The sequence below is a fragment of the Gobius niger genome (genome assembly GCF_951799975.1).
Source record: "Gobius niger genome assembly, chromosome: 8".
Taxonomy (NCBI): Eukaryota; Metazoa; Chordata; class Actinopteri; order Gobiiformes; family Gobiidae; genus Gobius; species Gobius niger.
Genome location: NC_136859.1, coordinates 4342755 through 4365620, shown reverse-complemented (window position 1 = coordinate 4365620; position 22866 = coordinate 4342755). Strand labels below are relative to the sequence as shown.

Sequence of the window (22866 nt, the reverse complement as noted above, 5' to 3'; positions counted from 1 at the left end):
ATTTTGCAATAAACCTGGAGCTTTGATCCGCACCATTTGGTTCGGCTCTTCAACACTCGGGCCTATTGCCTTTTTTAACCATTCTGAACTTGACTGAATTGTCCAGAACATCCAAAGGTCTTTCTTTGTGAACTTTTTATGTTCTCATGTAGCTCTGTCACTACACCACACAGTGATGCAGCTGCTCAGGAAGCTCTCTGTTGTCCCACAGAAGCTTCAAATAGATTCTGTATCTCTTTAATTGTGTAGTTTTTTCTGCTCTTTACCTGCAGAGTTTCTCCTTACACTCGTAGTCAGTGCTGGTCCAGTTTATCATCTTCATCGTCTTCGTCTCCTTGGTGTTACAGAGATGTCCTCACGTCTGCGTCTGATCCTCCTGCCCAGCGCTCGCTGCATGTTCGACGACCCGCTGCAGATCCGTGTGACGGGGCTGAGCTCGCAGCAGGACGTGGTGCTGAGGGCCAGCGCCACCGACGAGAAGGGCTCCAGCTTCAGCTCCTGGGCAGAGTTCAGGGCGGACCACAGCGGACAGGTACTGCACACAGATTCATCCATCAACTTTCATCAGGACCAGTCCTTACAGGGGCATTATGCATTAGGCTACAGTGGAGGAAAAAGTGAGTACACCGTGTGGAATTTCTTACATTTCTGCCTAAGTTGGTCACGAAATGTGGTCCGAGCTTTATTAACATCACTTATCAATTATTAAACAGTGTCTGCTTGAAAAAATAGCATCTGAGTGAAATGAGCGTCTAATCTGCAACGACAGGAAAGCAGTTATTGCTGCAAAAGAAGAGTCAGTCAGCTATTTAATACACGGGTGTACTCACTTATTCACATCTCAGGCTTTTCTGCGAAACATCGTGATAAACGCATGAATTGATTTTTCTATTGATGATTGCACGTTGTCCAGGCCCTGAGGCAACAAAACAGCCCCACACATGATTCTCCTGCTCCAGACTCCACAGTGAGGGGAGGGTTTTGATGTCGGTGCTGTTCCATTTTTACTCCACAAATGACATTGTGTTTTCCTCTAAAACTATTCAACTTTGGGTCCAACCGTCCACTGAATGTTTTGCCAGTAGTGCTGTGGACCATCTCAGTGCTCTGTCGCAAACCCTATCCCCACTGTAAAGTATGATGCAAGAGCATCAAGAGAACGAAACTAAAACTAGTGATTATAAGTGTAAAACTACAACTAAAACATGTGGTCCTGTTGTGGCTTAAAGGGATATTTCAGGATTTTTGACATAGGGCCTCATTTCCTAGTTATCCAGAGTGTTTCTGATTTCTGGAGATATTTTTTTTTTGTAATTCATGCAGTTCTTATATCTGAAGAGTTACGTGGCGCTAGGCTAGTGCAAGGCTAGTGCATTTCTATGGTATCAGCTAGCCTGCATTAAAAACAGTCTGACCCGCTCCACAGAGCACCTGAGGCAAATCACTTATAACACCAGACTAACCATATAAATGTCTGTGTCCATAGAATCATGTTTGGAATATAACTGACCTGCATCACATGAATGATCGCATTTTGAGGGACTATTTTCTAGCAGATCACTTTGCGCGGCGTGGCCACCAGATGGCGACACAGACCTGATCCATAAAGTATAAAGACATTTTTCTACAAACATCAAACCTTGTGTTTCTAAACATTTACATTTTGAATAATGAGACACACTGTTGGAGCCATTTCAGCCATGTTTGATCCTCCTGCCACTGTGTGGCGCTGTGTGTGTTTATATAATGACCTGCCCTATATAAGGGGTGAGGAAGGGGCACTCAGGTGTTGCAGTATGGGGGCATACATCTTTTTGACCGTGTCTAGTGTCTATGGAGTCTGAAGTCTGTGTCCCTGTCGATGGCTGTGAGGTTTGCCAAATAAACCTTTGAAATACAGTATTCTTTGTTTTGGAAGACACGCATCCGAGACGCCTCATTACTGCAGCCAGAGCGGACCTTTGCATAGGGCAAATCCTGGCCGCTTCACACACATTAATACTAAAAGTGTTCACACGTGTTTTAAAAGCACAGTCTGAGCTCATCCACTGACTCTGGACTAAAATGTTTTCAAAGCTGTGCAGATGATTAATGATGAGGTTATGTGTCAAAATGTTCTTATCGTCCTGTCACGCTCCTCTGCCTCAGGTCCACGTGTCACGGGACGCCCCCCTCAGGGGCTCCTACAGCGGGGTCCAGCCCATGGGTCTGTTCTGGTCCCTGAGCCCAGAAGTTCCACACAGAAAATTCTTCAAAAACCAGGCCCTGAGTCCACACGTGGTCCATTTCTCTGTGGTCGACAAGCAGGACGGGCAGATACTGGCGAAGGAGACCAACGAGAGGTGCATTCTGGGAGACGGAGTCCAGAGACAGACTGTGACGGGGCGGGGCTTCACCGGGGTCCTCTTCACTCCCCCAGGTCTGTGTCCTACTCAGTCTAATGTTTTTGAAAAGAACCAGGAGAGGAATGATTGAAAATGTCTTTTTAACAGATAGTGATTTCTTCAAACCTGTTTATTAACAGTTATGTTTCTCTTGTGACGTCACAACATCACCTGCTCTCCAGAGTTTTAAGTCACTCTTAAAACACGCCTCTATGCGTTGGCTTTCAACACGAGCTGAGTTGAGCATTCCATGTTGTTATTTTGTACTGTGTGTGTATATATATATATATATATATATATATATATATATATATATATATATATATATATATATATATATATATATATATATATATATATATATTTGTCTCTCACTGAAACATGTACAGCACTTTATTTTAAATGTGCTTTATAAATAAACTTTGACCTTGTCCTTCAGTCCTGGAGCTCACACCTGGTTTCGAGTGTTGAAGAGAATAACACTTCTCTTTAACATGTGTCCTGTTGTCCCAGGCTCCGGGCCGTTTCCCGCGGTGCTCGACCTCCCCTCCTACCCGTCAGAGAAGAGGGCGGGGCTTCTGGCGAACAAAGGCTTCGTGGTGATGACTGTCCCGATCTTCAACCGCAAACCGGACCAGACCGAGCGGCTTCATCTGGATCAGTACGAGGCGGCCGTGCAGTATCTACTGCAGCACAGCAAGGTCTGAGTCTGAACTGCTCTGTTCTTCTGTAGCCGCTCCTCCAGGGGCAGGACCCGACTCACACCAGGGGCCCGACTCACACCAGGGGCCCGACTCACACCAGGGCCCGACTCACACCGGGGCCCGACTCACACCGGGGCCCGACTCACACCGGGGCCCGACTCACACCGGGGCCCGACTCACACCGGAACATTTCAAATGGCACAGCAATTTTGTGTGTATAGCAGGCTGTGACATCGTGGGTAATGACGTGTTTGTGGGTCAGACAGTGGGACACTTTCCTGGAAAATGTCGTCTTGTGTGATAGACACAAATGTGGAGATAAGCCTTTTTATCTGCCCAAGTCTGTCTTGTAATAAAATTATAATTTCGTATCTCGACCCGCAGAGCCAGTGGCACAAGATAAGATAAGATAAGATGATACTTTATTGATCTCACAGATGGAGAAATTGCATTCGATGAGAGAGCATCCGGCAGCAGCACCCATTCAGTGCGCACCACTCTTTTTTAGTGATGTACCGATACAGATTTTTTGTATTCCGATCCGATCCGATATTTTAAAATATTCTTTTGCCGATACCGATCCGATACCGATCCGATACTATATTTTAAAAGCATTTAAAATGATGCAACCAGTATTACTTCACAATATTTATTTGATATTATAACATGACCAAAAACATTGCTTGGCTTTTGAAACAAACCTACTGAGTTAGGTCATAAAAAAGAACCACATCAGTATAGAACATTTCATCTCCTTCTTATGCATGACTTAACATAAAACAATAAATATTTAAGAGGAAAAATAAAAAAGCTGCCCTCAATATTCAGTATAACAAAAATAAAAGAGCTGGTACATAACTGAATGACCACAAAAGACAAGTACTTAACCAGTAGCAGCTGAGGAATCATGTAAACTCTCTGTTAGCAAAAAATAAATAATAATCAAACACGATAACGCATTGGTGCTACAATTCATCTATATAATAAATTATTACAAAATAAAGTAAGGAACTCATACTTATGTACTTATAAGTGCTGGTGCAGCAGGAGAAATTCTCACAAAGCATACAGAATCATTTATTCTGAATACAAAATAGGAGTTTTACTCCCTAAAGAACACAGTTTAAACAAACTGAAAAACTGATTAAAAAGGATAATTCAAAATAATAAACTGAGGATTAACCCTCAATGAAGTGAAAATTCTTTTTGATAAAGACAAGCTTCTCTGTTAATTCAGCAGATAAACGGTTTCGTTTCTCATCCATTATAGTTGAGGTGGCACTGAAAAGTCTTTCACTGTCCACGCTTGTACATGGTGCACAGAGAAACCTTGTGGCGAGAACAGCCAATGAGGGACTGTGTGCGGCATGTGAACTCCAGTACTCTAGTGGGCTGTCTGACCTGAGAATGGTTGGTTCTGAGAGGTAGTTCTGTACCTCCGTAACAGCTGAGATTGTTGCTCTGGTTTCTCTCTCCTCCAGTATCTCATCAAAGATGCTTCCCAGTTTGCCGCTGGCTGCTGCAGGGCTTTCACGTGGGGCTTTTCTCACTGGCTCTTCATTTATCGGGTCACTGCTGGCATTGGTTATTTCATCCACCATCTCAAGGAGGGAATCTTTGGCACGCTTTAGATTGTCTGGACTTGTGAAAAACCTATAAATAATGAGCAATATTAATTGTCACAAATTTTACAAAAGGTACATAGTTATGACAAAATAACATAAAAAGGACTTGCCTGTCTTTGTATCTTGGATCCACTAAAGTGGCGATGCAGTAGATGGGCTCGGTCTCAACATGGGAGAAGCGCCTGTTTACAGCCTCCAGCAGTGTGCTCTTCATGGTCTTGATGCCACTGTCATTTTCTTCTTTGGAAAGAACACGTTTCAGCGCTGTGATGGCAGGTATCACATCGGCACATGTTGCAGTCTCTGCACTTACTGCCTTGGTGACCTCTTCAAATGGTGCCAACACAAATGCGGTCTTCTCTGCCAACATCCACTGGTTTGCAGTCAGAGTAGAGGGAAGGTTGTGCTCATCAGCATAAACACTGAGGGGACGTCTTTGCTCTAGGAGGCTTTGCAGCAGATAGAGAGTGCTATTCCATCTTACTTGTACATCCTGTTGCAGGCGTTTTGTTGGCATTTTTAGTCCAATCTGAATGTCCTCAAGGCGTGAGTAGGCCAAGGGGGAATGTTTAAAGTGACATACAATTTTCCGTGCAATCACTTAAGTGTCATTCACGCTTCGTTGTGACAGTAGACCCTCGTGTACGATAAGATGAAGCGTGTGGGCAAAGCAGCCCAGGCTCCGTACTCCCATGTCATCCATGGCTTTACGCATGTTGCTGGCATTATCTCTCAAAATGACATGGACACGTTGTTTGTCTATCTTCCATCCCACCATCATTTCGTCGATTGCTTGTTTCACATGTTCAGCCGTGTGGGAACCGCGGAACTCGCTGGCGTGCAGTACAACATTAACACGGTTATAAGTTTTATCTATCCAGTGGGCAGTAAGGCTAAGGAGCGACACTGGACTGACATCAGAGCTCCATATGTCTGTTGTAAAAGAAGTAGCGGTTGTATCGGCCAAAAGACTACTAATACGCGCACGAATCCTACTGTAGAGCTCAGGGAGGGCTGTGTGTGAAATGTAGCGTCGAGAAGGGAGTTCGTACCGTGGCTCCAAAAACTTCGTCGTCTAATGCTATGTATTCAACAACCCTCTGTGTTATTTTCCTGGACTTATCACTGCTTCGAGGTAGCTTTTCATTTCTGCGAAACGACTCTGCCAAAGTTTGTTGCTGAGGCTTCGCTGCCTTGCTCTTGTAAATCCCATACTCGGTTGAGTGGCTCCTTTCCAAGTGACGGATCAAGTTGGTAGTGTTGAAGTGAGCCTTTTTGTTCCCTCCTCGCGAAACTACCAGCTTGCAGATATTGCAAGTAGCCGTCTGACTATCGGTATTTTCCAGAGAAAAATAGTCCCAGACGACAGACATGTTTGCGCTACAGCCAAGCGTTTACGGCAGCCGTAAAGCGTGCGCACGCTGAAAAATGACGTAAATCGGCTTTCTCTTTTTAACAAATCCGATACTATCCGATCCCTACATAATAGCCTGATCGGACCCCAATACCGATACTGAATATCGGATCGGTACATCCCTACTCTTTTTCCACTCTTTTTTTTCTTTGGTGAAAGATTGTTGTGTCGCGGCCGCCATCTTCACTGTTTTGGTCACAGGAGGAGCACTGGTTGATGGGAAATCCGTAGACGATGACCACGGCGGTGGAGCTCTTGCGCTTGGCCACGATGTTCTTGGCCACACAGGTGTAGTTGGCCGTGTGGGACAGACGCGCCTGCTTGATGATCAGGTTGTGTCCACGGTGATGTAGAAGTTCCTGTCCTCGGCCGGGTCCATGATCTCGTTGTCCTTCAGCCACTCCACCCGCATGACCTTGGAGGATGGAGAAACTGTAGCTGCCCTCTGTCTCCTCTGATCATCTGAAACGGTGAACCGCCTCCTGGGCTTGTCCCCGTCTCAGAGCGTGGTGTCCTGCACTGGTCAGCTCCACCTCGTCCTTCCTCTTCCTCCTGCACAGCTCCCTCCACAGTCTTTCACCATCTCCTCGTTGGTCCCTTTTGTTGTTTCCTGTAACTCCTCTTGTGACGCCTCCTCCGTGCTGCAGGTGTGGGGGCTCTTGGTGCCTCTTCACTGTTCAGTGTCTCAGAAGAAGATGTTTGTAGATCTCAAATGAGTTTAGCTGATAAGCTAGCAGTTTGTTTACCTTCAAAAAACTGCTTTCTTCAGGACCATTTGGACTCTCAAAGTAGACAAATCCACCTAACCTCCACAAAAAAGGCAAACAATTCACTGAAAAAGGCAAACAATTCAGCTGCACCAGGAGAGAGGGAGGTCACTTCCTGTTTTCACGTCGCCATGACGATATATGATATGAAGATGAAGTTTTGTGCCATTGTAAACTCAGAAAGAGGTAAATACAGTGTGGCTAAGGCCACGTGATTCTGGAGTCACCTTCTGTGCTGTGTTCCAGGTGGGCGGTGCGGAGGTGGGGGTGGTGGCCCGCTCTAAAGGGGCCGACGTGGCTCTGTCTCTGGCCGCGTTCGTGCGAGGCGTTGGGGCCGTCGTCTCCATCAACGGCTGCAGCGCTAACGTTCAACTGCCGCTCTTCTACAAACAACAGCAGATCCTCCCAGCGCTAAGACCTGATCAGTCCAAACGCATCGCCCTGACCTCTGACCTTTATATGGTCAAAAATGTCCTGCCCATCCCGACGTCCGCAGAGCACCGTGACTCGGTCGTGCCCATAGAAAAGGCCAGCGCTCAGTTCCTGTTCGTGGCCTCGGAGGACGACCTGAACTGGGACAGTGTGGCGTTTATGGAGCAGATGGTGGAGCGGATGAAGCGTCACGGGAGGGATAATTTTGAGGCGGTTTCGTACCCTCAGGCGGGACACTTCCTGGACACTCCGTTCTCACCGTTCGAAGTGTCTGGGTTCCATGGAGTTGTAAACATGGCGGTGCCTTGGGGAGGAGAACCCGCGGCGCACGCAAGAGCCGAGGTGCAACTGTGGAGGAAGATACAGGAGTTTTTCAGGAAGCACCTCAAGTGTGAGGCTAACCAGGCTAATGCTAAACTGTGATGATTCAGCGTGAAAGCATTCGTTGCGTAAGTTTAACTGTTTTCTCTCACACATCAGCACAAAGTTGATAGAAGCTTCTGTGCCGCAAAGTAAATTTTAGAAGATGCAGAACGACGGAAAAAAGGGTCTAGTTTTTTGACGTAGACATGGCTCGACAAAGACACAGCAGTTCAGATTGAGTATCGTCCAATTCACTTCAATTTTGTGTCCAAAACACGCCAAACCCAAAGAGGGTGTAAAAATGGAGATTTACTTTACATGTACTTTACATGACCATTAACAAAACCCCACAGAATAGTTTTATTGAAGATTGTATTGAATTACTTTCAGTTGTGTGCACTGAATTTGATTTAGTGATTACAGGTGATTGTTCATGTGAATGAAGCCAATAACAGGCACGTTAAAGAACTAAAGAGCAAAATGTGATTCTCAAGGAGGAACTGAAATTAATGAGTTTGTGATTGTAATAACTCTTGAAAAAAAATAACATTTATAAATGTATCAATAAATATATGGAATCATAAATTAACAAGACAATTGTATTTATTTCCTCTGTATGATGGTAACAAATAATCATTGGTTGTTATAACTACTGTTTATGTCAGCAGCTTATTGCTTTGGCTACTCTTCCTGGGGTCTTTTTTTTTTGCAACAAACAAATGCAGTAAGTACTAGCAATCATTATCAATACATTTTGATATACATAAAACACAATCAAGCTTTTTGTTTAGTTACAACAGTAATCAGATTTTTTTTGTTACTATTCCCTGTCCATTCTACACAGGGAAGTTAGTCTGGTAACGGAGCAGGGCGGGCCTAACGCGCACAAATGGTCAATGAACTAAACCAATCAGCAACAAGCGGATTCTGCATCTCACCAAGCGCAAAGCATGCTGGTCCAGGTTAAAGGTCAGGACTACCCAGATGAATCCCAAACAATGGCCGCTGGCTGCTCTGCTTTGCAACGACGACACTAGAGGCCGCCATTGCTCCGCCGTTGCTGCAGTACCTCCATGTAGCCGCTAATGCGTTGGACTTTAGACCCGTGAAAAACAACTTTAGGGCCAGTACCTAATTTTCTTAAACTTAAACTGATTCAGAGCACACAAATACATCCGATTAAGAGAACAGCTGCTACAAAGCAGCAAACAGGTATTTGAAGCTGCTGGTGCCTCTGGAGTCTTCCGAACATCAAGGTGTAGGACCCTCCAGAGGCTGCAGTTGTGCATAAACCTTCTATCCGGCCTCCCCTAAACTGTTCATTGAAGCTGATGAACAGAAATCCATGAAGACTCACTGATGAGGCCGTGTAACCCTGGATGGTCAAATCAATGGAGTAGTGGATAGTTGGTGAATGGCCACAATGTCCAAACAAGTCTCATGGATTCTTCCCCAAAACTATAATGAGGGAAGAAAACCTCTCATGGGAATCACAATTTTTTAGTCTTTTTACCCGTTTTCTGATGAACAATAAACATATTTATCACAGTCCAGTAAAGTCGAGCCAAATTCAGGTCCATATTTTCACAGCAAAATGTTCAGCTGAATTATTCATTGTGCCGTGGGGACATTCTTCCTCCTTCCTCCATAACTAATCCATTTGTACAGCCTGGCCTAGGACATTAAGTGCTCATTAGTTAACCTGGTTACGTATAAACGTATTAATGAGGGAAACTTCTATTGTCAATAATGTCAATGGGGAGGAGTTGGGAAGAGTCATCTGTTTAATGTGTCTTTGGGAGCAACTCAGGACATAAATTTACCCAGCATGCAGCATTCACCTGCAGTCACACACAGACGAACCTGAAGCGTCTTGTCCAAGGACACGACCATCTGCACCTGCTGGATCCAGGATCCAAACCTTCAACCTTTCCATAAGACGACCTGCTCGACCATTGTTGCCCAATACAAGTAAGTGCAGTTATACTTATACAATATTATTACTAAGTAGATGTGAAAAGTATTGTGTGGAAAATGATATTCAAGTACAAGTTGAAAAACACTTGACCTCGACTAAATGTGAATGAGAATGAATCACGTCTGACTAAACTACATGAACATAAAGCCAGGTCTGAACAAGGACTAAACTAGGGCTTTCATTTGACTTTATAAACTCATGGAGACTTTAAAAAGTAAAACACTGAGGTTAATGTTCACATAAAAGCATTGGAACACTACAGTGTGATACATGTGTTCACCAGTAGTGAATCAGCAGCTCATGAAGTTGTTCCACGGCTCTTTTGTATTATGTTTTGCTCGTGTTAGTTTATGGACAATGTTTGCTATTACCTCCAAACACAGATGTCCAAATCCTCCTGAGCTCCATAGACTGGACACTGGCTTTGCAGGAGTTCTGTTGTGACTTTCATTACAGGTTAATCCTCACATGTTTTGACCAAAGACACTTATTTTTCATTAAATTTTGCAATAAACCTGGAGCTTTGATCCGCACCTTTTGGTTCGGCTCCTCAACACTCGGGCCTATTGCCTTTTTTAACCATTCTGAACTTGACTGAATTGTCCAGAACATCCAAAGACTTGATGTGTGGGTCTTTCTTTGTGAACTTTTTATGTTCTCATGTAGCTCTGTCACTACACCACACAGTGATGCAGCTGCTCAGGAAGCTCTCTGTTGTCCCACAGAAGCTTCAAACAGATTCTGTATCTCTTTAATTGTGTAGTTTTTGCTGCTCTTTACCTGCAGAGTTTCTCCTTACACTCGTGGTCAGTGCTGGTCCAGTTTATCGTCTTCATCGTCTTCGTCTCCTTGGTGTTACAGAGATGTCCTCACGTCTGCGTCTGATCCTCCTGCCCAGCGCTCGCTGCATGTTCGACGACCCGCTGCAGATCCGTGTGACGGGGCTGAGCTCGCAGCAGGACGTGGTGCTGAGGGCCAGCGCCACCGACGAGAAGGGCTCCAGCTTCAGCTCCTGGGCAGAGTTCAGGGCGGACCACAGCGGACAGGTACTGCACACAGATTCATCCATCAACTTTCATCAGGACCAGTCCTTACAGGGGCATTATGCATTAGGCTACAGTGGAGGAAAAAGTGAGTACACCGTGTGGAATTTCTTACATTTCTGCCTAAGTTGGTCACTAAATGTGGTCCGAGCTTTATTAACATCACTTATCAATTATTAAACAGTGTCTGCTTGAAAAAATAGTATCTGAGTGAAATGAGCGTCTAATCTGCAACGACAGGAAAGCAGTTATTGCTGCAAAAGAAGAGTCAGTCAGCTATTTAATACACGGGTGGACTCACTGATTCACATCTCAGGCTTTTCTGCAAAATATCATGATAAACGCATGAATTGATTTAGATTAGCCTTAAAATTTAACGGGGCACCAGTTCGAAAAAGCGAACAAAATGAAAGTAAGAATAGGAGGCTAAACTACAGATTTATCTGAAGGAAGCAAGGTCTTGAACGTACGCATTTAGTCTGAAATAATAAACACAGACATTACCAAAGCAAACTGTGGTTTATGGAGGTTTAATGATCAGAATCAATTAACAGACGGCATTAAATACTAAAGTGCAAACAGGATAACCTAGAAGGCTTACAGGATGAATAATCAGATAAAATGTTCTAAAATTGTATCTGAAAGTCAGTAAGGTGGTTTGCGTAGCAGTTATGTGAGTCTTATTGAGCCAGGTCTGTGAGATGCGCTTACGACCGTGAGAGAAAGGTTTTCCACGCCAACTGTGGTCCGGCGTTCCAAAGTCCTGGTGGTCGTGGTCTCTCGGGTGGCGATTTCAAGCTGATGCAGGCGAGGCGGGGGGGGCGGGGGGGGCGGGGGTCTCTCTCCAGCTCCTCTGGGCCTTGGGCCTTTAGCTTGACAGGCTAGACTCAAAATGGTTGCGCTGAAAGCTCAGCGATCAAAAATGTTGTTGTCTTGTAGGAAAAATGCAAATGTTCTTAAAAGAAGTAACTGATAGTTACAAATCACATCAAATGACGGGCTCAAACTTAAAGATTCTTGCGGTCCCTCTGAGACAAAGAGAGGTCAGAGTTCAGCGGGGGATGTCACCATGCACTCCCTTCCTGCCGTCTCTCCTTCTCCTTCTGTCTGAACTCCAAGAGAAATCTCAACTCTCTCGAACTCCAACTCAAGTCTTGCAATTCTCACAATTCTCACATTTCGGTATTTCTGTCCAACTAGTTCCATGCACCCTTCCTTTATTCCGGGGCGGCCCCTTTATCTCCATGGGACTCGACCAATCGATTCAGTCCGTAACTTGATATGATTGGGGCCCAAGTGGGAGGGGAGGAAGGCTTCTCTTGGGAGAGAATTCAGGAAATACATTTCTATTGTAATAAACACATTAACAACTTCACAAACTTTCCAAATGCATTACCGACATTTCAACAGTATGTATGTACATTGCATTTTTGTTGACCTTGGGAAGAATTCATCATTAGAACAGATTGGTTGAGTTCATTCTCACTGTCCATGAATTGAAGAATTGGCTTATCACTCAAATCGGATGTTTGAGATTCAGTCTTTAGTCCAATTTGAAGGTCAATAAAGAGTTCTCATCTCTGGTTGTGAGGTCGAAAGGATAAGATCAACACTTCATTTGTCCTGAACTGTGTTTGATCTGATCAGCCATTCACAAGACAGGAAGTGAAGAAATTCTCTGGTATTCTCAACTCTGGTATGCGGTTACCATGGCGATGAGGGCATAGGTCACCCTCACAGCTACACCGGCAACAGTTACATGCAGCTGTTACCATGGTAACGATAAACAATTGTGCTGGAACTAGGACTTAAAAAAATATAAGCAAACAGGCCCCAATGAACAGTTTCAGTTCACGGGACCATGGTGTAAGCGGGATCATGGACTCCGACGTGTCTACACTGAGTTCCAAATTATTATGCAAATGACATTTTTCTAAGATTTTTTTAAATTGTCAGCTCAAATGAGAGTCAGAATAATTTTCAAGTCTTTAACTGGTAGAGGATCATTTAAATGTGGTGGAAAAAAATTGTTCCAAGTTATTATGCAACTCATCGTTTCAATACATTTAAAGCTTGTAATTAACTGAAAATGGTCATTTGTTGTATTTGTAGCATTAGGAGGTCATATTTACTGAAATCAAAAGGTATTTCAATCAAAAAAATATTAACAGGTCAACTCTCTCACCATGACTCTGGCCCAAAACATGACTCCGCCCCCTCCTTACTGACGTCACAGCCTTGTTGGGACATTGTGGCCATTCACCAACCATTCACTACTCCATCCATCTGACCATCCAGAGTCACACGCCGCTCATCAGTGAACAAGACTGTTTGAAAATGAGTCCTCATGTATTTCTGAGCCACTGCAGCCGTTTCCGTTCATCAGCTTCAATTAACAGTTTAGGGGAGGCCGGATAGAAGTTTTATGCACAACTGCAGCCTCTGGAGGGTCCTACACCTTGATGTTCGGGAGACTCCAGAGGCACCAGCGGCTTCAAATACCTGTCTGCTGCTTTGTAGCATCTGTTCTCTTAATCTGATGTGTTTGTCTGGCAGAAACCGTCCATATTGTGCCTTTATCTGCACAAACCCGAGTGTGTCTGAATCATCCACAAATCTCTTATCAGTACGATGATTACGCTTAATCTTTCATGAAATATCGAAGGTTTTCATACCTAGACCAAGGCATTCAACTATTAATGTGGAACACCCTTTTTCAGTAGTTTTTCCCTTAACTGGGCTTAACCTGAAAACTAATCATCCCAGGTCTCTGAGAGTAATGTCAGTGATTCATAGAGCCCCGAGACCCGATACCATCCATGAGTTTCATTATTTATTTATTTATTTTTTACCTTTTTGACACAAAAATACAATTTGCATAATAATTTGGAACGCAGTGTATTGTCAGAATATCTGGACTCCGGTTCACGGCTCCGCATCGTCCAGTTACTTCTGGTCATGGACGCCTCGTCGTGCATTATCCCTCATGCAAACTCTGTGCAGAAGTGCTGCCAATGCCACTGACACAATGAGAAAGAAGAGGTGAAGAAGAGTTATTTTTATGACAGACATGTACTTTCTACTTTGAGTATTTTGGAGAGCAAATACTTAAGTACTCTCACTGAAGTAATAATACAATGGAGCGACTTTTACTTTTATAGTAGTATTTGATCAGTAGTTATAGTCATGGTTCAAGATGGCGGCGCCGGGTGTGTCAGGTGTAGCAGCAGCTCTCTTTGCATACGTGTTGATCACAAGTAGTATCAGTTATACCGACACCGGACAAACGTTTGATGACAGACACTTCATTTATGGTGACATAAAACTATCCTGGGCACCTCATCTGAGGGCGAGCCATGTAAATAAACGCTTTGGTTTCGGGAGATATGCCTTAGCTGTCACCCTCATTCATCCACATCTCTTCAATCAAGCAAGAGGTCGAGTGTACAAAACTGTACTTCAACAACATCAAAGCCTCGCGTTCATAATCGCAATTTGTCTACTGCTATCCGGAGACATTCATCAATGCCCCGGACCCCTCAGCGCACCACCACAGACGGGACCTCAGGCGTCATCTACTTACAGTAGGAGCACCACTGGAAACCTTCAGGTATGCTCACCATGTACACAAAACTACACACTCGAACAACCGGCTCACCTGCCTGATTCTATCTTCTCGGCGAGCGTGGATCTACCGATGACCAGTGCGGTGACGGGGGCCAGTTCGATGGAGGAGGAATCTGCATTTTCCCGGAGGAATGGCTTGTTTACCTGGGAAGCACCGCGCGCGCTAACTCCACCAGAAGCACCTTGTACGACGACGAGGAACTCGGGAAACGTTGCCCATCCTGTTCACGGCACCTCGGTTCAGCAGAAATCACCATATGGGTCTAATAATGCAGGTGAAAACTCACCAACCCGACAATTGTTACAGCTACATCCCAATTCAAATAAGAACAAAGCTAACGTAAGTAGTGTAGCTACAACCGGAAGTACTTCAAAGCAAAACAGGAAATTGACGACAAATCGAGCAGTCGTGAAAAACAGGCAATGGAATGTCTTCAGAACTGTCAACAACTCCAAAATAATATGGGACTCCAGCATAAAACCAAAGGGCTTACTTGGTGGACACCTTAATGTACGCAGTCTCATATCAAAAAATGAACAAATCCAACATCTGTTAATAGACTCAAATTTAGATTTTCTATGTCTGTCTGAAACCTGGCTTCATGCAAATTCACCCCCTGCAGCAATTACCATACCAGGTTATCAAACGTACAGAAGAGACAGGATGAAATCTAAAGGAGGTGGTGTCATGGTGTACATAAAAAGTAGCATTCGCTGTGAGGAAATAGACTTGTCCAATAGTGATTTGGAATGTATAGGAATTAAAATTATGTTATCTCCACAAATGTATTTTAGCCTGATAGTAATTTATCGCCCACCCTCGGCCAAAATTGATTTTTATGAAAAATTTCGCAGCATGCTTTTAAATTGTAACCTTGAAAAAGAAGTAATAATAATGGGAGATTTTAATGTTAATTGGGAAGATAAATCAGTCAGGAAAAATCTCAAACAAATAAGCGATAACTTTGATCTAACGCAGGTAGTTAAGGGCCCAACAAGAATAACCCATAACACTGGAACTCAGATTGATTTAATATTCAGCAACAAACCAGAAAGAATCACCAAATCCTTTAACATGATCACAGGCCTATCGGACCACAATCTAGTTCTGGTGGCAAGAAAATTGACCAGCAAACGATTTTGTGTTTCCAGTGCTAAGGAGCAAGAAACAACCAGAATACCTAACAAAGAGCAGGACCGTTTCAAAAACACAATAAACAGGTTTGATTGGAGTAATCTGCTTGCAGGGAAAGATTTACATGAGGGAAGTACTGTGCTCTCAAGTAAACTGCAATATTTCATTAATGAGTTTACTCAGAAATTTAGAAATAGAAACTCCAGGAAAAGTCTTCCATGGATTAATGCTGAAATCCTGAAAGTATTGAAAGAACGTGACCTTGCAAAAAAAAAGGCTAATAAATCAAAACTATGTCATGATAAACGCCATTTTACAATGCTGAGGAACAAAGTAACATCTATGTTGAAAAAGTCAAGGGCTGACTTTTTTCTTAGTATAATAAGCAAAGCAGGGGGCAATTCGAAGTTGATCTGGGATCAATTAAAAAAACTGATGGGACAGAACCACAAAGAAAGAAAACCTGTTGAACTTTTATTAGATGGAAAACGTATCTCTGATCCTGCTGATGTTGCCACGGCATTTAACAACTATTTTGTTGACTCTGTTGCATCTATTGCAATGTGTTTTTCACAGATAGACAAAACAATGTGTTCAGTTCCATCATCCGAGCCCAGCCTTGTGTTTTCCAGTGCCTCTGAAGGAAATATAGAAGCCTTAATCAGGTCACTTAACACATCCAAAGCTAAAGATGTGTTTGGAATGGATACCACAATGCTGAAAGATCTAGGCTCATCACTAATTACTCCCATCTCAAAAATTATAAATCAGTCTATCTCCAAGGGGGAATTTCCAAATGTGTGGAAGTCAGCCATTGTTTCCCCAATATTTAAATCTGGAGACAGACAAATCATTTCCAATTACAGACCTATTAGTATCTTGCCAGTAATGTCAAAGGTTCTGGAAAAGTGGGTATCCCAACAGATCAGAGATCACCTCAACAACACGGTCTTTTCCCTCCACCCACGACAATTTGGATTTAGGCCTAACCATTCCACAGAGACAGCTAACTGCTTTTTCATTGAAAAAATTAAGTCATTGCTTGACAAGAACAGCGTTGTTGGAGCCATCTTTTTAGATCTCAGGAAAGCTTTTGACACTGTTAATCATAAAACCTTACTCTCCAAGCTTTATAGTTTCAACTTTTCAGATAATGCGATAAAGTGGGTAGCATCTTATCTTTACCACCGATCACAAACTGTCCGTATTGGCAGCTCTCAGTCTGAACCCCTTGATTTGTCCACTGGAGTGCCCCAAGGGTCAATCCTGGGCCCTCTTCTGTTCTGCATGTATATTAATGACCTACCACTTGTGTGCCCAGAAGTAAATATTCAAATGTACGCAGACGATACAGTCCTATACATACATGGGCCATCAAAAACAGCAGTGGCAACTAAACTCACAAACGCTATGGTCAAGGTCAGTGAATGGCTAAATCAGAGTAGCCTTCAGTTAAATGTCTCCAAGACAGTCGGTATGTTTTTTACCAAAACTACCAACTCCACTGCAAATCCGGACATTGTAATATCTGGTGAAAAACTTCAAATAGTTACAGAATTTAAGTATCTCGGTATTCTCATCGACTCCAAACTCAACTTTAATTCTCATGTCACAAAAACTGTCAAGAAAGTAAAATTTAATTTAGCCAATTTTCGATTTATCAGAAACTCAATGTCCACCCGAGCAGCCAAAATGTTTATGCATTCAATGATCTTCTCGCATATGACTTACTGCCTCACCAGCTGGTCCCAGGCCAACCACACCACTATGAAACCAATACAGTCCCTATACAAACAAACACTTAAAGTTCTGGATAAGAAACCACGTCATTTTCATCACTGCAATATTCTGTCAAAATACAATTTATTAACTTGGGAAAATCTTATCAAGTTCACAGATATGTGTTTAGCATACAAAATCCTTCATGGCCTGGCTCCTCCACCTCTTAGTGAATTTCTGAGTGTAAGGTCCGACACCAGTCGCCTCACTAGAGGAACATCCAGAGGAGACTGTGTCATTCCACTCAGGAAAACTGCGTTTAGTCAGTCAGCCTTCTCTTTTAAAGCTTCAAAAGATTGGAACAACATCCCAGCAACAATCAGAGAAATCAATAGTTATAACATGTTCCGTTCATCATTAAAACGTTGGCTCCTGAGCAAACAAACATGCCAGCACTGAACGTCCGCTGCCGCTTCCCTGAGTCTCTTGCATGTCTTTCTTATCTAATCTCAATACTGCTGCATTTTAATGATTACTTTCTTTTTTACACCTTCTATTATAACTGACTAATGTTATTAACTGTATCTTTTAATCTGTATTGACTGTATCTTTTATCTAACTGACTAGTTGTTCATGAACTCCTGCTGTGCTTCCTCATGTTGCCTCCTACATTCTCACTTAAGCTCTGTCGCGCATGAACTCTTTGTTGCATGTTTGTTTTGGTGTGTTATTCCTGCTGCTGAGCAAATGTGATGTTTATTGTACTTTGCCATGTGATAATCGTGATAACTTGTCTTACCCATTTCCAGGGTGCCTACTGTACATCTGGCCGAGGACTACAGATGAAAACTAGCCTTTTGGCTAACTCTGGCATATTTTACAGTTGAGCTGTTATGTTAATATGCACTGTCCTTGCAAAAATAAATAAATAAATAAATAGTATTTGTGCAGCTCAATACAGTCCATTCTGGGCTGTGGCCACCAGATGGCGACACAGACCTGATCCATAAAGTATAAAGACATTTTTCTACAAACATCAAACCTTGTGTTTCTAAACATTTACATTTTGAATAATGAGACACACTGTTGGAGCCATTTCAGCCATGTTTGATCCTCCTGCCACTGTGTGGCGCTGTGTGTGTTTATATAATTACCTGCCCTATATAAGGGGTGAGGAAGGGGCACTCAGGTGTTGCAGTATGGGGGCATACATCTTTTTGACCGTGTCCAGTGTCTATGGAGTCTGAAGTCTGTGTCCCTGTCGATGGCTGTGAGGTTTGCCAAATAAACCTTTGAAATACAGTATTCTTTGTTTTGGAAAACACGCGTCCGAGACGCCTCATTACTGCAGCCAGAGTGGACCTTTGCATAGGGCAAATCCTGGCCGCTTCACACACATTCATACTAAAAGTGTTCACACGTGTTTTAAAAGCACAGTCTGAGCTCATCCACTGACTCTGGACTGAAATGTTTTCAAAGCTGTGCAAATGATTAATGATGAGGTTATGTGTCAAAATGTTCTTATCGTCCTGTCACGCTCCTCTGCCTCAGGTCCACGTGTCACGGGACGCCCCCCTCAGGGGCTCCTACAGCGGGGTCCAGCCCATGGGTCTGTTCTGGTCCCTGAGCCCAGAAGTTCCACATGCAAGATTCTTCAAAAACCAGGCCCTGAGTCCACACGTGGTCCATTTCTCTGTGGTCGAAGAGCAGGACGGGCAGATACTGGCGAAGGAGACCAACGAGAGGTGCATTCTGGGAGACGGAGTCCAGAGACAGACTGTGACGGGGCGGGGCTTCACCGGGGTCCTCTTCACTCCCCCAGGTCTGTGTCCTACTCAGTCTAATGTTTTTGAATAGAACCAGGAGAGGAATGACTGAAAATGTCTTTTTAACAGATAGTGATTTCTTCAAACCTGTTTATTAACAGTTATGTTTCTCTTGTGACGTCACAACATCACCTGCTCTCCAGAGTTTTAAGTCACTCTTAAAAACACGCCTCTATGCGTTGGCTTTCAACACGAGCTGAGTTGAGCATTCCATGTTGTTATTTTGTACTGTGTGTAAATATATACACTGTGTTCCAAATTATTATGCAAATGACATTTTTCTAAGATTTTCTAAATTGTCAACTCAAATTAGAGTCAGCATAATTTTCAAGTCTTTAACTGGTAGAGGATCATTTAAATGTGGTGGAAAAAATTCCTAGTGATAACAGAATTTTTCAATAATAATAATAATTTTTCAAAAATAAATGTAGTAAAAACCTCAAAATCCACTGTTCCAAGTTCCAAATTATTTTACAGTTTCTGCTTGGATTTCTTTGCAGGATGTTAGAATAGCCTCCCAGAGCTGCCGTTTGGATGAAAACTGCCTCCCACCCTCATAGAAGTTTTTTTTGTTGAGGCTCCAAAGGTTCTCAATAGGGCTGAGGTCAGGGGAGGAGGGGGTCCACATCATGTGTTTCTCTCCTTTTATGCCCATAGCAGCCAGTGATGCAGAGGTATTCTTTGCAGTAGGACATGGTGCGTTGTCATGCATGAAGAGGATTTTTTCAGGGAAAACACGACTCTTCTTTTTGTAGCATAGAAGACAGTGGTCAGTCAGAAACTCCAAATATTTTTCAAAGGTCATTTTCACACATTCAGGGATCCTAAAAGGGCCTAATGGGGCCGACCAGCTCTCTCACCATGACTCTGGCCCAAAACATGACTCCGCCCCCTCCTTACTGACGTCACAGCCTTGTTGGGACATTGTGGTCATTCACCAACTATCCACTACTCCATTGAGTTGACCATCCAGGGTCACACGGCCTCATCAGTGAACAAGACTGTTTGAAAATGAGTCTTCATGTATTTCTGAGCCACTGCAGCCGTTTCTGTTCATCAGCTTCAATTAACAGTTTAGGGGAGGCCCGGATAGAAGGTTTATGCACAACTGCAGCCTCTGGAGGGTCCTACACCTTGATGTTCCGGAGACTCCAGAGGGACCAGCAGCTTCAAATACCTGTATGCTGCTTTGTAGCATCTGTTCTAATAGTCTGATGTGTTTGTCTGGCAGAAACCGTCCATATTGTGCCTTTACTGCACAAACCCGAGTGTGCTCTGAATCATCCACAAATCTCTTATCAGTACGATGATTATGCTTAATCTTTCATGAAATATTGAAGGTTTTCATACCTAGACCAAGGCATTCAACTATTTCACGCTTTTCATCAGCAGAAAGACCCTTTTTCTTTCCTTTACTGCTTGAAAATGATGGTCTGCTTAATAAAGTGGAACACCCTTTTTAAGTAGTTTTTCCCTTAACTGGGCTTCACCTGAAAACTAATCATCCCAGGTCTCTGAGAGTAATGTCAGTGATGCATAGAGCCCCGAGGCCGATACCATCCATGAGTTTCATTATTAATGTTTTTTTTTTTACCTTTTTGACACAAAAATCCAATTTGCCTAATAACTTGGAACGCAGTGTATATATTTGTCTCACTGAAACATGTACAGCACTTTGGGCCATGTCAACTGTATGTTAAATGTGCTTTATAAATATACTTTGACCATGACCTTGACCTTCAGTCCTGGAGCTCACACCTGGTTTCGAGTGTTGAAGAGAATAACACGCCTCTTTAACATGTGTCCTGTTGTCCCAGGCTCCGGGCCGTTTCCCGCAGTGCTCGACCTCCCCTCCTACCCGTCAGAGAAGAGGGCGGGGCTTCTGGCGAACAAAGGCTTCGTGGTGATGACTGTCCCGGTCTTCAACCGCAAATTGGACAAGAGCGAGCGGCTTCATCTGGATCAGTACGAGGCGGCCGTGCAGTATCTACTGCAGCACAGCAAGGTCTGAGTCTGAACTGCTCAGTTCTTCTGTAGCCGCTCCTCCAGGAGCAGGACCCGACTTACACCAGGGACCCGACTCACACCGGGGCCCGACTCACACCAGGGCCCGACTCACACCAGGACCCGACTCACACCGGAACATTTCAAATTGCCAAAGCAATTGTCCGTGTATAGCAGGAAAAGGTTGTCTTGTGTTGAATATTTACTATTTTGCGAAGCTTTGAGTGATGATGATGGTGGGGGTTTAAAACAGTGCTATTCTCAAAAGTGACCAGCAGGAGGAGCTCTAAGCACAGCTCACTTTGTTCTGCTTTAATGAAAATCCAACTTCGTCCAACTCGACCTGTGGGGCCTGTGAGAGAAACTTTTGTGAGATTGTAAACTCAGAACACGATACAGTGTGGCTAAGGCCACGTGATCCTGGAGTAACCTTCTGTGCTGTGTTCCAGGTGGGCGGTGCGGAGGTGGGGGTGGTGGGCCGCTCTAAAGGGGCCGACGTGGCTCTGTCTTTGGCCGCGTTCGTGCGAGGCGTTGGGGCCGTCGTCTCGATCAACGGCTGCAGCGCCAACGTTCAACTGCCGCTCTTCTACAAACAACAGCAGATCCTCCCAGCGCTAAGACCTGATCAGTCCAAAGGCATCGCCCTGACCTCTGACCTTTATATGGTCAAAAATGTCCTGCCCATCCCGACGTCCGCAGAGCACCGTGACTCGGTCGTGCCCATAGAAAAGGCCAGCGCTCAGTTCCTGTTCGTGGCCTCGGAGGACGACCTGAACTGGGACAGTGTGGCGTTTATGGAGCAGATGGTGGAGCGGATGAAGCGTCACGGGAGGAATAATTTTGAGGCGGTTTCGTACCCTCAGGCGGGACACATGTTGGACACTCCGTTCTCACCGTTCGAAGTGTCTACGTTCCATGGAGTTGAAAACATGGCGGTGCTTTGGGGAGGAGAACCCGCGGCGCACGCAAGAGCCGAGGTGCAACTGTGGAGGAAGATACAGGAGTTTTTCAGGAAGCACCTCAAGTGTGAGGCTAACCAGGCTAATGCTAAACTGTGAGGCTAACCAGGGTAATGCTAAACTGTGAGGCTAACCAGGCTAATGCTAAACTGTGAGGCTAACCAGGCTAATGCTAAACTGTGAGGCTAACCAGGCTAACGCTAAACTGTGAGGCTAACCAGGCTAATGCTAAACTGTGAGGCTAACCAGGCTAATGCTAAACTGTGAGGCTAACCAGGCTAACGCTAAACTGTGAGGCTAACCAGGCTAATGCAAAACTGTGAAGCTAACCAGGCTAATGCTAAACTGTGAGGCTAACCAGGCTAATGCTAAACTGTGATGATTCAGCGTGAAAGCATTCGTAGCGTAAGTTTAACTGTTTTCTCTCACACTTCAGCACAAAATTGATAGAAGCTTCTGTGCCGCAAAGTAAATTTTAGAAGATGCAGAACGACGGGAAAAAGGGTTTAGTTTTTTGACGTAGACATGGCTCGACAAAGACACAGCAGTTCAGATTGAGTGTCGTCCAATTCACTTCAATTTTGTGTCCGAAACACGCCAAACCCAAAGAGGGTGTAAAAATGGAGATTTACTTTACATGTACTTTACATGACCATTAACAAAACCCCACATAATAGTTTTATTGAAGATTGTATTGAATTACTTTCAGTTGTGTGCACTGAATTTGATTTAGTGATTACAGGTGATTGAGCATGTGAATGAAGCCAATAACAGGCACGTTAAAGAACTAAAGAGCAAAATGTGATTCTCAAGGTGGAACTGAAATTAACGAGTTTGTGAATGTAATAACTCTTGAAAAAAATAACATTTATAAATGTATCAATAA

General features: G+C 43.8%; 2 protein-coding genes across 2 annotated transcripts; both read left to right on the top strand.

The window, feature by feature from the left end:
* Positions 1 to 349: 349 nt before the first annotated feature.
* Positions 350 to 7749, top strand: LOC306966692 (acyl-coenzyme A thioesterase 1-like; the record flags this gene model as incomplete). The annotated part of the gene is made up of 4 exons (XM_079561505.1): positions 350 to 532; positions 2149 to 2419; positions 2898 to 3085; positions 7141 to 7749. 4 exons carry the CDS (start codon positions 350 to 352, stop codon positions 7747 to 7749), a joined length of 1251 nt encoding a protein of 416 aa, XP_079417631.1.
* A 2781-nt stretch (positions 7750 to 10530) lies between these two features.
* On the top strand, positions 10531 to 22079 carry LOC306966691 (acyl-coenzyme A thioesterase 1-like; the record flags this gene model as incomplete). The annotated part of the gene is made up of 4 exons (XM_079561504.1): positions 10531 to 10713; positions 18743 to 19013; positions 20835 to 21022; positions 21471 to 22079. 4 exons carry the CDS (start codon positions 10531 to 10533, stop codon positions 22077 to 22079), a joined length of 1251 nt encoding a protein of 416 aa, XP_079417630.1.
* Positions 22080 to 22866: the final 787 nt, after the last annotated feature.